We start from the raw sequence: 14,654 nt of genomic DNA, 5'->3' as shown, positions 1-14,654 counted from the left end.
ATATATATATATATATATATATATATATATATATATATATATATATATATATATATATATATATATATATATATATATATATATATATATATATCTATATATACCGGGCGTAGTGGCGTGCGCCTGTAATCCGGCTACTCGGAGGCTTGGGTTGGAGGATCGCTTGATGACGGGGGCTCTGCACTGGGCAGGGTGTAGAGCAGCCCAGAATCATGGCGAAACCCAAATCCTGATCCCTGTGTCGTAAGAGGCGACCAGGGTTGCGTCAGGAAGGGCATCCGGCGTAAAACCTGTGCCAAATCAGTATGCGGATCATAACGGATGATCCGCTGTGGCGACCCCTAACGGGAGCAGCCGAAAGATGAACAACATATATATATATATATATATATATATATATATATATATACAAACATACATACATACACATATTTTCCTCAAAAGCTGTATTCATTACAGGTCGAACGAGGTGCTGCACATGATGGTAACCATTTAATTTAAGCCCAGGGTGATTTTTCTAGTCAAGGCCACATTTTCAATTTAAGTTGACCTTTTCCAAGGGGAATTTTTTTTTTAATAAAGAATGACTAACATTTTTGAACTCGGTGTGCCCGAAAAGCCCCAGGGGATTGTTTCTAGCAAAATATGAGAGGTCTGGGCAACGGGTCTTGTTGAGTTGGTATGGAATGACCCTCATGTGTTCTTTTATGGATGTTTCATTGTTATGAATGACATATTTGCATGAATAAACGTTGAAAACTACACTGAAGCTCGATGATAAAGAACCATTTATTTACTTTATTGTGATCGATGCAATGCATTTCATACTCAGTAATGTTTTTCAAAAATTAAAAAAAAAATGCTCTTAAGTTAAAGGCATATGAATCTCTTCTTGCTTAACAAACACACACCAACCATATCTTTCAGTGTGGCATTCAGAGACTGGATTTAACAAATCTGATGGCAATAATAGATTTTTGTGAATAAGTAAATGTTGTCATTCAGCACTGTTATTGTATTGATCGGTTATTTATACTTTTTAAGACGACAATTTGATGATAAGTCATCAGATAGTGTTTTTTTTTGGTATGAATGTATGTGATAACCATGGGTGTCAAAGTGCTAAGATAGCCATCATCTTGGATGTATGCAAATTAAGAGATTTCCACAAGCTCCAGTTGATGGCACCCATTAGGAAGATGCTTTTATACCCACTGGAGTGTCCAAGCAAGAGGTTATGCTTCATTTTATTCTGCAACAAATTCATCCCGAAGCCATCTGGCTCTATCTGAAAATTAATTTACAAGCAATCCGTTTATTATATGTGCAAATGTGAGATAATTGTTTTACCTTCCAATTAAATGCACAGCGGGAGAACCCCCATCCTTTCCACCCTATCCTTCCACTAACTTGTAAATAGATGGCCCTGTAATGGTCAAAAAAAATCATTTCGATTGTCATTCAAGTGACTTACACGATTTTTAATACTAATGTAATTGGTTTTCAAAAGAATACAGTAAAACCTCGCCGTCCACGGGGGTTACTTTCCTGTGTACTTCCGTGAATGGCGAAATCGCAAACGGTGAACGGTTTATAACAGGTAGGTCAATGAGAAACGTTCCAGCCATCCAAAATGCAAGTCCAAAAATCATTAATAATTTTTTTTTAAGACATTTAATAGAAAAATAAAAACATTTTCAAAATTTTTGTATTTTTCGGCTATATTATAATTGAACACGTAATGTTAAATTAATGAAAATACTGTTATCCAAATTTCTAAAGTGTTTCAGAAACTGAACGAGTTTATGGGTTGGAGAGGGTTCACTTTTTACATGGGTCGAGCACGGATGGAGAGGAAAGGTGTCTAATAGTTCAGCACAGATATATGAAATCGCAGACCTTGAACACACGGACATCAAGATTTTACTGTACAGAATTTCAAAAGTTGTAATGTGCGATTAAACAACATCAAATTGAGGCAACTTGCATACCTTTCATTGCATCCAGTGGAGATTTGTAACCTGGCCCACAAGCCCCACATGTTTCTTGTTTGGTTGCTGTAAAGAGAAGATAACCCAGGGAAAATAATGTGACATGGCAGTAAACCAGGGAATTAAAACAAAATCAATATATGGCAAACAATCCACAAGGAAATTTAACTCAAAGGTTAGAAAAAGTAAAGGACAAAATAAAAGTGTGTGTGTGTGTGTGTGTGTGTGTGTGTGTGTGTGTGTGTGTGTGTGTGTGTGTGTGTGTGTGTGTGTGTGTGTGTGTGTGTGTGTGTGTGTGTGTGTGTGTGTCTTTTTTTTCTCTTCATATCCAAAGAAAGCCATTCAAGTTAAATATGCAAACTATCTGGTCAACCTGTTTATGGTGCAGGAGCTGCTGCTTAGACAGCAACCACACTCCGACATAGCAAGCAGTGACACCTCGTATCAAGGAACATCCCAAGCCAAAAAGTCCAAGCAGAAATTTGAAATTTGTTCAGGGTGACAGTTATAGAGGGAAATTCAACGCTGGAGGAATACTGGGAATTTCAGCACAATAGAGACTTGATGGGCCATGAGGCCCATCAAGCCTGTGCAATGATGCAAAGATCTTACTACTTCCTCCATATACAGACTACATCCAAATATCCATCCAACTCAATTTTAAAAACAAACCACTAACTCTACTGTCGCTACCCTTACACGGAGACCATTCAATGCATTCACCACTCTAAGCGAAAGACCCCAACCTTGCTCACGTCCTAACTCAAGTTAACTTTAATTTTAAACTGTGACCCTTTGTCCCATCAATGCTTATTCTGCTGAAAAAAAAATATTCTGCCCCTTATTTTGTCGATACCCTTCATTATCTTAAACATCTTTATCTATTCATGTGTTCGGTCTCCTAGCGAAGAGTAGGCGACAGCCCGCCTACTCCTTGCGAAGGACACCGTGGGATCTTTAACATCCACCAACTGATGTTGGAAGATGAGACGCCAGGTATGAAGTCCATCCAAGGAACACGACACACATTGATGCCGCACTCTGCTTGCAAAATGTCAGGGAGACAGATTACATCCATTACATCCATTGGAACCAGACTCGTGTAGAGCATTGGTGCTGCCGAAGCAGTCTCCTCAGCTATTGGGCACAATCCTGAACAGGTCACCACTCCAACACAGGATACCAGCAAGCTGGCACTCATTTTGCCAACCTCAGAAGGATGACTGGCTGAGTCAACCTCATCTGGTATTAATTCAACAGTGAAGTGGGATTTGAACTCAGATCCCAAGCCCACCACCCTAACCATTAAGCCAACACGAGGCATGTGGCATTCAGAATTACAGCTGGGTCAAGATTTGAACCCAGGAGAGACAGGTCAAGGCAAGTGTGCATACCAATCGCCTATCCTGCCAGTCCATTACAAAGAGTAGCATAAATATATTAATTGTTTTTTTTTACGTATGACTGTTAAGTGGTGTATTTGATGCATTAACACTTGAGACCTACGATTCAATATGGAGCGAGAATGGCACTCGGTAGAGCGCATTTCTCTGCCAGGCTGAAGTTTATGTTTTGTATCCCACTGATAAGCCAGATCTGGATCCAGACCTGAACCAAAATCGAATTGGCTTGTTCTTGTCACCTCTCGAACTCATCCACATAGTTTTGTCATAACTTGCCCACAACTTTTTGAAATATCATGCTATATTGTTGGTCCCATCGCGACGTTGAATAATCACTTCAAAAATTAAAATTCCCTGATCTCGATCCGGATCTTCACAATCATCAAATCAATTCTTCCTCGTCATACACCTGACCTGTCCACCAAGTTTCATCCAAATCCATCCAAATTGTTTTGAGATATTGTGTGCTCTATATTGTTTTTGGCCCCATCTCTCAATGATGAAGAATCACTTCAAAAATTCTCGCATCCAGATCTTCACCAAATTCTAATCAATTCGTCCTCATCAGGTACCCGACCTGTCCACCAAATTTTGTGCGAATTCATGAACAACTTTTTGGAATATCCTGTTCACAGACAAACAGACAGACAGACAGGGGTGAAAACATAACCTCTGCCAACGAAGGTTGGTGGAGGTAACAAATTGTTCATTGTATACGACTGCAATGTTAGTTGAGGTTCAATGCAAATTCGGCATGTAGTATGGAGTAAAATGGTGACAAGTGTTAATGTTTAAGTAATATTTTACAGCTTGTGGAAAGACGTAACTGTTTGTTTGAAACTTTAGCTGCTTCCAAACATGACGACATCTTCGTGGCACTCAGCAGTTTCTTGCACTACTGTTATCGAACAGTTTGTGCTCTGTCAATGTATTTGATTGTTTTGCTTGTATTTCATCTTTTTCAAAAAATGCGAGTTTGGACGATGCCCCACTGCTGATTGAACATCGATTGATCAAATAAAGTTGGAGCTTGTGATGTATAGTAAGCTCAGTTCAAATACTGTACAATGGATCTGAACAAGTAATTGTTCATCAGAGTCAGTTTACTGCTGTGGGAAATGAAGTGTAGCTAATATTTCAACTTTTTCTTTTTTTGCTCTTAAGAAGGTCTAATACTCTGGCAGTAAACATACTCAACATTTAGCAGGGTGTTCCATTTCCAAATAGAAGTGGAAGCAACTTATGATCATTTCACCTGCATTATGGATCAGTCAGCGCAGATTTGGCTGGATCTGATAAAATAGGACTTTTAAAAAGGTTCAAGTTGATTCCAAAATCCTTCATAAATCTAATCAGGCTCAGAGTTGCTTCACCTAGACTCCAAAGATTGCTGAGATATAGCTCATAGGTGAGTACACGTATCTGATCTGGGTTTATTTCTGGATCTGGATCTGATCTGCACTTATCTGAGTTCACAAATAGATTATAAACCATTGTATTTTTTAGGCTTCAACGGGGAAGAGAGGCTTTAAATGAAGGAACAGCTACTGATGACATGATTGTTAAGGCCAGGCAGCAATAAACTGATAACATGAAGGGAAAAGTTAAAACAAATATTGTATACCAACCAACACCAGAAGTGTCAATAACAAGGAGCTGATACTCTAGGTGCCCTGCATCTTGGGTGGTATGATGAATAGATCTGTGTAATATGAAAGCTAAATCTTAAACAGTTTTTGAAATATCGTGTACACAAGCCAAGTTACCGAGATGGTTTCTATGGCAACATAATTCAGCCAATCATAGCCGTGATCTAATCAGGTTGAGAAAATTTCATGAGGAATAGATATCTGCAACGTGAAAGCCAAATGGTCAGATTTTGAAATATCTCGTACACAAAAGTACATGGACAGATGATCAGCCGGTCAGACAGAGCTCATTATATTGTCCCCCACCCCTCCGACGAACAATACGATGGAAGAACCTGAAGCCAGAATAGAAAGTGAGGAATATGATATGGACGCAGGAAGTGGGACATGGTTTTATGAGGAGAGAAGTTGGAGGACAGGACGAAAAGGCGACAAGATGTAGAGGTGTGATAGGAAAGAGAAAACAGGAGTGTTCAATCTCAGTAAAAGACAGTATTGTATCGAGATAAAAGGGTGACATTAAAGAGGAAAATAATGTCGAGAAATCTATGTGGATATAGAGATTAGGGTTTGCAAGAGCAGTAACGCACTTGTAGGATGCATTTATAGGGCTCCAGGTGTGAGGGAAGAGCAGGAAAGAGGAGTTCATGAATTATTCAGAAAGACATGTGGTAAGGGAAGAGTATTGATTATGGGGGATTTTAAATTTTCAGAGAGATTTGGTCCAGCAACAGTAAAAGGGGAGAGGAGACAAGGATTTCCTAGATCGAGTCCAGGATTGCTTCTAATGCCAGTTTGTAGATAAGCCCACAAGGGGGGAGGAGGGGGGTTCAGTGCCGGACCTCCATTTAAGTAATTACCCTAATAGACAGTGACTTGTTACTCTGTAATGGAGGTAGTCACTGATATTGTATTTTTATTTGGGGTCACGGTGAAAGTTTTCATGCTAAGCAATGTATTTTTAATTGCTTAAGAATTGTTTTACTAGTTATTTTCATCAGGATTAAATGTATGATTGAGTTCTGTATCATAGTTGAAACGCTATTTTAGAGAGAAAACATCAAAAGGGGTGGGGGGTGGATGTGGTGTGGATGATGGCAGGTGCAATTCACAGATGATTTCAAATCTTTGCATTGAACCGAGTAAGACATGTAGTAATGGCTTGGAATACTGTCGACAAAGTAATACGAAATTTCGAAATTTTAGAAATTTAAATTATTCATCCCCCATGAAAAAATAATATTCATTCTCACTCCATACTCATGATCTTCTTCCGTTTCCATTTCATCCTGGTTTTCCCTTCCTCTTCTTACTGTGTTTGAGCTCATTTCCATTTGTTCACCCCCATGCGGTCCCTCCTTCCCTTCCCTTGGATCACACCGCCACCCCCACACCTATTCTGTCTCTAAGTGTCTTTCCACTCTGCTGTGAAGGATTCTGTGAAGATCTACAGCATGTGATCATGGAGTAAGGCTATTAGATTTCAGAAAGGCAAATTTTAAGGGTATGAGGAGAGAGCTGGGTGCAGGGAGAAGGGAACAAGAGGGCAATGAGCATCAGAGAAATGGGCAACCTTCAAGGAGCAAATGTGCAGTGTGTCAAATAAGTATTTTCCAATGAGGTCTAAAGCCAAAGTCAGAAAGAGACCAGGGTGGTTGAGCAGGGAGTATTAAGTGTGTGAAATTAAGGATAAGCAGAAGGAATTTATCAGGTAAAAAAATAACAGGACTGGAGTCATCAGACTCGTATAAGTACGGGTGTAAACAGAGACAAGTTAAGAAAATAACTGGGCAGGCCAAAAGAGAATACAGAAGGATTATGACCAAAATAGTTAACATAATAGCAGGACATTCCTGAAGTATGCAAGAGGTAAAGAACAGGTTAAGACAAGTGTGGTCCCATTGGGGAATCACACACCTGTAGGGAGAGTGGTTCTCGTGATGAAAGTGAGATGGCAGGCTTTTTAAAACAAGTATTTTGCTTCAACATTGAAACAAGAACATTCAGGAGAATTGCCAATAGGAAGGGCTTTTAGAGGAGATCCAGGTCAGAATGGAGGAAGTAAAGAATCAGATAAGAAAGCTAAGACAAGATCAAGCTCCAAAGCCAGATAATGGACATCCAAGAGAAGGAGATGGCAAAGCATATAAGCGTGGTGTGAGTCGATATCTTTAAAAGCTCATTAGAATTGGAACAGGTAACAGAGAAATGGAGAGTAGCAAATTTAACAACATTATTTAAGAAAGGATCCAGACAGGACTTAGAGAACTGCAGACTGTTTAGTTTAACTTCAGTCGTGGGGAAGATGTTGGAGACATTAATTAGGGACCACATGGGGATTCATTGTAATAAATTCAAACGAATTTGAGGCAGTCAGCACAGACTTACACAAGGGAGATCATGTTTCATAAATGTATTGGAATTCAATGAAGCACATTGTAATGGGCAGATGGGGGAGTGCAGTGGATGTAGTTTATCTATTCAGGAAAGTCTAGATACTTTCATAAATGGGGGTGAAATACTGGCAGATGGACTTTAACATAAAAGAAATATAAAGTGCTGGGGATGGGTAACAACAATGAAAACAAGGAGAAAAAGACATAAAACGTCATAGCCCCCCATGGTTTTAGTAATTTTGCTATATGGAGTTAAAGGGCTGTCGCAAATTTACAAGATTTACGTGTATGCGCGACTGAATTGAGTCGTCATGCGACATTGAAGATTGCATACGATTGGGTTATTCGGTCATGAATATTAACGATGTGGGACACGTAGTGACATTGTGAGATATTTGGTCACTTGACATTTATGATCTGTTTGATTAGGAATGCAAATTTATCACAGAAGGGATTCAATATTCAAATATTTTGGGGGAGACATACTGAATTACACAAACAGTATCGCATTTAATAACATTCATTTATGTATAAAATAACTTCTATAACTGTAGACAATAGAAAATGATCATTCAGTTGAAAATGCAATCTGATCGGTTTTTGTAAACTATACTTAAAGGTAGTTGGGGTGAAATTGAAAAGAGTAATCAGAATTTTTTTTTTCTTTTCCTTTTACATGAAAGATGCTTCATGATATAGATATGAGTAAATAAAACAAGATTGGTAAATGCATGTTCAAGAGATGGTTGACGACGTGTTCAATACCGGGTTTTTGTTGCTATTATCGTTGTTTACAACTAAAATGGCCGCCAGTCTACCAGTCGGCCATCTTTGATCAGATCACAAAATAAAGTGAGGTGCATGTGTCTGCCATGATGTAATGTACTTGTGCCCAGTTTGAACAAAATTGGACCATGCACGTCCAATAAATGGTTGGGGACACGTTTAAATAACAAAATGACCCCCAGTCAGTCATCTTGGATCTGATCTCGAAAAAATAATGACGTGCAGATGTAAGCCATCATTCATTAATTATCTGTGTGCCAAGTTTGAATAAGATCGGTATATGCATGTCCGAGAAATGGTTGAGGACATGTTCAACATCGTGTTTTTACAACTAAAATGGCTGCCAGTCGGTCATCTTTGATCAAATTGCAAAACAAATTGACATGCTTGTGTATGCCATCGTGTATTGTCTTTGTGCCAAGTTTGAACAAAATTGGTCCAGACTGAGATTTGACTGCGGACAGACGCACAGACAGACAAGACCCAATCCGTAAGCCCCCGTTTCAGACTAAGTTCAACGGGGGTGAATAAAGATTAAATCATGCAAGAGGCAGTTTTGGACTTGAACACACTGAAGAAAGATATGGACTGGTAATAAATAATAGGTGGTCATAGGGAGTAAGCAGAGAGCACAGTACCAGACAGCTATAGGTAAAGCTAATCAGGTTTTAGGTTGTATTTGTAGGGGGATAAATTATAAATGATAAAGGATAGTTTTAATACTGTACATGATTTAGTGAGGCCTCATCGAAAATATTGTGTTCAGTTTAGGTATCCACATCTAAGGAAGGACATAGATGCCATAGAGAGATCAGCATAGAGTTGGCACATCGATTCCAACGTGAACGAGACTGAACGATGAGGAGCAACTGAAGGAAACAGGACTTTAAACATTATAAAGGAGTCAATTACGAGGGGTTTTGATTGAGATGTCTGACATAAAGAAGGAACAGACAAAATAAGTGCAGAATACTTTTTCAGTGAATAGACAGTGAAAAGACCAGGGCCATCACCTGAGAGTAAGAAAGTGCAAAGCCTGAGACAGCACTGCCTTCCCCTCCCCTCATGCTGCCTTTCCTTCCCTTCCCTCCACTCATATGTACCTCCTCCTAAAGCCACTCCACCCCACATGGATGTCTCTGGGAGGTGGCCAGCCGTTGTTTACTATAACCAATTTAAACATGCTTTGATAATGTACCCAATTTCGTTCAATCCTGGAATAATGCTGGCATAAGGGTAGCATTTCTCCCCAACTCCCCCTTGCTTTCCCTAAAGTCCCCCTATCAAACATGTCCAGAACACCCCTTTCCACTCCCCACTACCCCCCTACCCCCTCATTCCCCCATCCTCACTTCATCCTCCCTCCCAAAGTGTATAGTGATGGATGGTAAGACCACTCTTCCCAGCCCCCCCCCCATGCCCCCCATCCCTTCCTCGCTCCACCATCCCTTCGTCATCTTAATATTCCTGTCAGCAAAGCGACGGGTTGTATTTGCTAGTACACATAAATATCAACTCCTCCCATGCTCTTTGAGCCGAAGTTGCATAAAGCAACCAAGAAAGTCTACCAAGGTAAGCCCTTTGCTGTTTCAAACTCTTCCTAGAGTTCCTCCACAGCTGTAAAGACATTCACAAACAGTACACCCATGAGAATCCCAATGCTTCCCACTCCCACAGTTGCCAGACCGGTTCCATTGCTTATTGGCAAATCATCTTACAGCGCAGACAGCAATGCATACCAATGAGGATCCCAAGCATGTACTATGTGCAAATGTCGAAAGCAGTCAACATATAAGCAATATATATTGTTACGATTGTGGGGGTAGATGGAAGAATCTAATCGGGAATAGCATTGTGTAAAGTTGCTTGGTCCATCGACGAATAGAAAACATCTCAATGTAGGAAGTAGGAAATCTGTGAGCTTAAGTGTTCCGTGTTATCACACGAGGGGTGGTGTGGTGTTAATTTGCTTCGGGAGTAAGAATAAGTTTCCCAGTATGTGATTGTCCTCTGTGATTTATTTTTTCCCTGTTTGTATATTTCAAGATTGGCAATAAATGTGGGGAACATGTCCCTGAAACCACAACAAATGGGCAGAAAGCCCTGCCTTCAAAGGTTGACAACAAGCGAAGTCATGCCACCGAAGGACGATTGATGGGCGTGACGTCAGAAGCTAGTCAAGCAGGCAGAAGCCCACCTTCCCGGGTTTCGTGGGAGCAAGCCACCCCCCGGCGGAGAGTATAAAATAGGACAAAGGAAAGTGGAGTGAAAAGGGCAGCTTGCACATCTTAAGAGGATTATAGCAGCACATTTTGGAGAGGCGAAAGAAAGGGAGCGCATGGGAGAGGTTGCGCATTAATAGACGGAGTTAGCTTGGCGTTTTGGGAGAGCTGTGATCAGAGTGGAGGCACAAGGTGCATTGTTTTGGAGAGGCGAGAGCGGAGATTGAGCGCACACCGAAGAGGCCGACATGGCCATTGAATCCGTGTTGAGGCGGTTTGGCTCGTGTGGTGAAGAAGGTCACCGGCCTATTGCTTCTGGTCGGGTTGATGAGGACGATCGGAGCACCCGAAGCCGTTACAACGGGGCTTTGAGCCTTTATGTGGAGTGCCGCTCTCAGATTGCCTGGCTTGCATTTGTCCCGCTATGAGAGAAGCGCTCGATTCCAGTTCCACAAGGATCAGCTCTGAGCTAAGCTTGGTGCAAGAATAGTTGAAAGGGTGGTTTTCCTTTTATTTTGTTTCCCCATTGTCTGTATACGAGTCTGTGTGCGAGGCCTCGACTGTAGGATTAATTTTTTTCATATTTTTATCATTTCCATTTGAAATATTGTCCTTTATGACTGTTTTATTTTTCATTAAATGTATTCCTTTTAAGATAAATGGAAACTGGTGCTCTTTTCGCCAACCTCGGAAGGAGGACAGGCTGAATCAACCCCCTGGTGTCAATTCAGTAGCCAACGTGGCTCGAACTCAGGACCCTATGATCCCAAGCCACCACCCTAAAAGCAAAGCCAACACCAGGCTGAACCGGTTGAAATGGGGTCAAGCTCCTGGGATCTATGGCATCCATGCTGAAATTCTCAAGGCTGGTGGAAATGTTGCACTCGTGTCGTCACATGCAGCTCTGTGCTCTGCCTGTAATACAAGCATCATCACAACTGACTGGAAGAGGGGCCTTGTGGCCCTATGGAAAGGGAAGGGTAATCTCCAGGACTGCAACAACTACTGATGGGGTGATGCTGCTCTCAATGCTGGGCAAGGTCTTTGCTCTGATAATTCTCGAGAGGGTTTGCCAACATCTGCTTGAGCATCAGTGCCAACAGCAGTCAGGCTTTACACCAGAGGTCAACGATTGACCATATCGTTAATCTTCGGGTTCTCACCGAAAGCAGATGAGAGTTTCAGCAGGGGCTGCTTGCAGCCTATGTTGATCACTGCAAAGTGTTTGATTTAGTAAATCGGGATGCCCTCTGGAGGAATCTTGGTCTTCATGTGGTTCCACCAAAACTAATCAATCTGATGTCTGAACTCTACTCTGGTACTGAGAGTGCTGTGAGATGTGGTGGTTCCATCTCTGACTTATTTCCAGTTGTTACTGGAGTTCGTCAGGGGTGTGTACTGGCCCCCACACTTTTCAACACTTGCATGGACTGGCTTTTAGGGAGGATGTCTGAGAGATCAAAATGCGGTGCATCGTTTGGGAATGTCAAGATATCTGACATTGATTTTGCAGATGATGCAGTCATCTTTGTGGAAACTCTGGATATCCTTTTAGGGGCCCTCGAGGTGCTGAATGAGGAGTCAGAGCCACTGGGATTACAGGTTCCTGAGTCAAAACTAAGATCCAGGCTTTCAGTGACATCTCGGATGCTGCTATCTTGTCTGTACCCGTTTGTGGTGAGGATGTTGAGGTCACGGAGAGATTCACTTACCTTGGCAGTGATATTCACGTCTCCACTGGCTGTGAGCCAGAGGTCAATAGACGTCTGGGTCGGGCCTGGGGAGTCATGGATTCACTGCATCATGGGGTGTGGCACTGTCGGTATATGTGCAGGATGATGGAGTCTTCAGGTCCTTTGTGTTTCCACTCTTGCTCTACAGACGCGAGACTTTGACTACGACCAGGGAGCTGAGATGGAGACTTAATTCCTTTGGTACCAGGTCACTTCGGAGAATCCTTGGCTATCGCTGGTAATACTTTGTGTCCAACAAGCGGTTGCTGAAAGAGACTCAAATGAGATTTGTTACCTGCATAGTCTGTGTGCATCAGCTGTGGCTGAATGAACATGTGGCTCGTTTTCCCGACACTGATCCTGCTCATCAGATTCTCTCAGCGATGATGCCTCATGAGTGGAGAGGGACAATGGGCCGACCACACGCCTCCTGGTTGCAGCAGGCTGATCGGCATCTCAAAGAGATGGGGATGGGCCAGGCATCTGCCTGGGGGATGGCCAGACGGAGGCCCCTTTAATACCGGCAGAAAATGGATACAGCGACGTGCTGCTCCGGCGCATGCTCCCATACCAGACCTGACCTATGGCATCATCCAGCCCAACATACTCATTCCAAATTGACAAAGTGAAAATATCAGTTAAGCATCTAGACTTTCTCTTTCTGTCCGTGTGGAATGAGATAAGCCTCATCCAGGGTAACAGACATTCTCACTTTGTCAGACTGGATGAAGCTTTGCATTTGTACAAAAACCCTGCTGTTGCACTGCATTGTTTTAATGAGTGTCACAGAATTACAGGCAGGAACTCCAAAGATAGAGGCTTTTAAAGTATTAATGGCAAAAAAAACAAACAAAAAAAAAACAACTTGTTGTTGGCTTCATGGTTAAGGTAGCTGTCTCAAGATCTTAGGGTCTTGAGTTCAAGCCCTGGTTTTTTTCATTGAATTAACACTAGGTGGGTTTACTCAGCCTGTCATCCTTCCAAAGTTGGCAAAACTAGTACCAACTTCCTGATGACAGGGGCACTGCATCAGCGGCACATCCATGCCACCAGAAAATGATGCAGCCATGCAGCAATCGGCTGCATACAAACAAATAAATAAACAAATAAATACATGGCAGGGCATAACCTCGGGCGAGATGTCATGCTACTGTCAACGCCTTGCGTCATTATATTACAACATAGTTACACTTTAGCACGATGTATTAGAGTGCACAATCTAATTCAATTTGAATGCTCGAGATTTCCTATGGATCCCTCCATTGCTCGAATCAACTGTTTGTGCACTCCGGGCCAAAACTGTAAAGACTTTGTGCAAATGTTGCGTCGCACTTAGGGCAAGTTACATAAGAACTCAATGGTTGAACTTTAATACGAACCCAGGATATTTCCACTCCAGACACTGCGTTATTAAAGTCACATGGTTTAACCCTGCGAGGTTCAGTGTCCCAACACGCACCATGTTCTTCCAGTCGTACACTGTGCGGCAATGTGCATTGACATATATGAGTGGAAGATTGGGTGATCCATTGTTGAATCTCTTTCACGACACGACATACACAGTTAACTCGATGCACCTTCCCCCTTGGTATTCTCAACGCAGGCCCACAACGAGGTCAGGACACTTTGGGGGAAACAATCGAATGAAAAGAATATTGTTCGGACAGTTTCATGCAAGACTTCAAAGTGCTTTGAAAGACATGCACAAATTGCAAACTTCATCATCCGTATTGACTATTTCGATAAATTATAATCCAAACAGGATTGAGTGGCATGTGCATGTGTGTGCATGTGTGTGCATGTGTGTGTGTGTGGATCAATCAACCCTCTTTTTCTAAAAATAAAAATAAAAATAGTTTATTCTGTGATTTTTGTTTCTCGTACTCGTTGGAATAACATTCTGTTTTTATCTTCCAGGTTAATGTTTCCAATACACATTAACAGTTGTGTCCCTGGTGTCAATCTATGTGATTGTGAGATCTATTATATGCTGTAATAAAAGCATCAAGAGTATAAATCCCATAAACTACCAGCCCAGATGACTATAACATCCAAGTTATACTTACCCATGTCCGAGTGAAGTTCCACTTGATGCGGGTGAACTTTAAGCAAACCGGGCACGTCTATTTATTCTTCCCCAGCAACTTCTCCGCCCCAAATGGCTGGGTAAACTTGGGCGGAGCAATAAGAAGAAGAAAACCTTTCAGCCAAAGAGGGGGGGACAAAAAACCTGATCTGTGACTTCTAAGAAGGAAAAGGAAAGAGGATTGAGATTAAAAGGTCATGTCATGACAGTAAGGTATGGTATTTGTAAAACAGCTGAGCAACTTAAAAAGATAAAGTACCGAAAACATACGCATGGAAAAAAATGGTTCGGAGGCCTAAAAAAAAATACGACAATTTGGGGGAAAAAAAACCTGATCTGTGACTTCTAAGAAGGAAAAGGAAAGAGGATTGAGATTAAAAGGTCATGT

At 41.6% G+C, this 14,654-nt stretch overlaps 1 protein-coding gene across 6 annotated transcripts in view; it reads right to left on the bottom strand.

Annotated features, from left to right (window-relative positions):
- SELENBP1 (selenium binding protein 1) overlaps window positions 1-14,654 on the bottom strand; it is a 155,819-nt gene that overhangs the window by 95,829 nt on the left and 45,336 nt on the right. For 2 of the 6 annotated variants that reach the window (XM_085874601.1, XM_085874605.1), the window contains 2 exons: window positions 14,247-14,351; window positions 1,992-2,057 (listed from right to left, as the gene is read on the bottom strand). In XM_085874601.1, the coding sequence (XP_085730727.1) occupies window positions 1,992-2,057; window positions 14,247-14,250 (70 nt within the window). In that variant the 5' untranslated portion in view covers window positions 14,251-14,351. Of the gene's footprint in view, window positions 1-1,350; window positions 1,427-1,991; window positions 2,058-14,246; window positions 14,425-14,654 lie in introns of those variants that run through there. The other 4 variants (XM_085874607.1, XM_085874602.1, XM_085874604.1 and 1 more) reach the window with 4 other exon arrangements.

Source organism: Eptatretus burgeri, chromosome 3 (genome assembly GCF_056783735.1).
Source record: "Eptatretus burgeri isolate ZD-2024b chromosome 3, Ebu_testis_v1, whole genome shotgun sequence".
NCBI lineage: Eukaryota > Metazoa > Chordata > Myxini > Myxiniformes > Myxinidae > Eptatretus > Eptatretus burgeri.
Note: the sequence above shows the minus strand (reverse complement) of the source record. Positions and strands in the feature narration are given on the sequence as shown.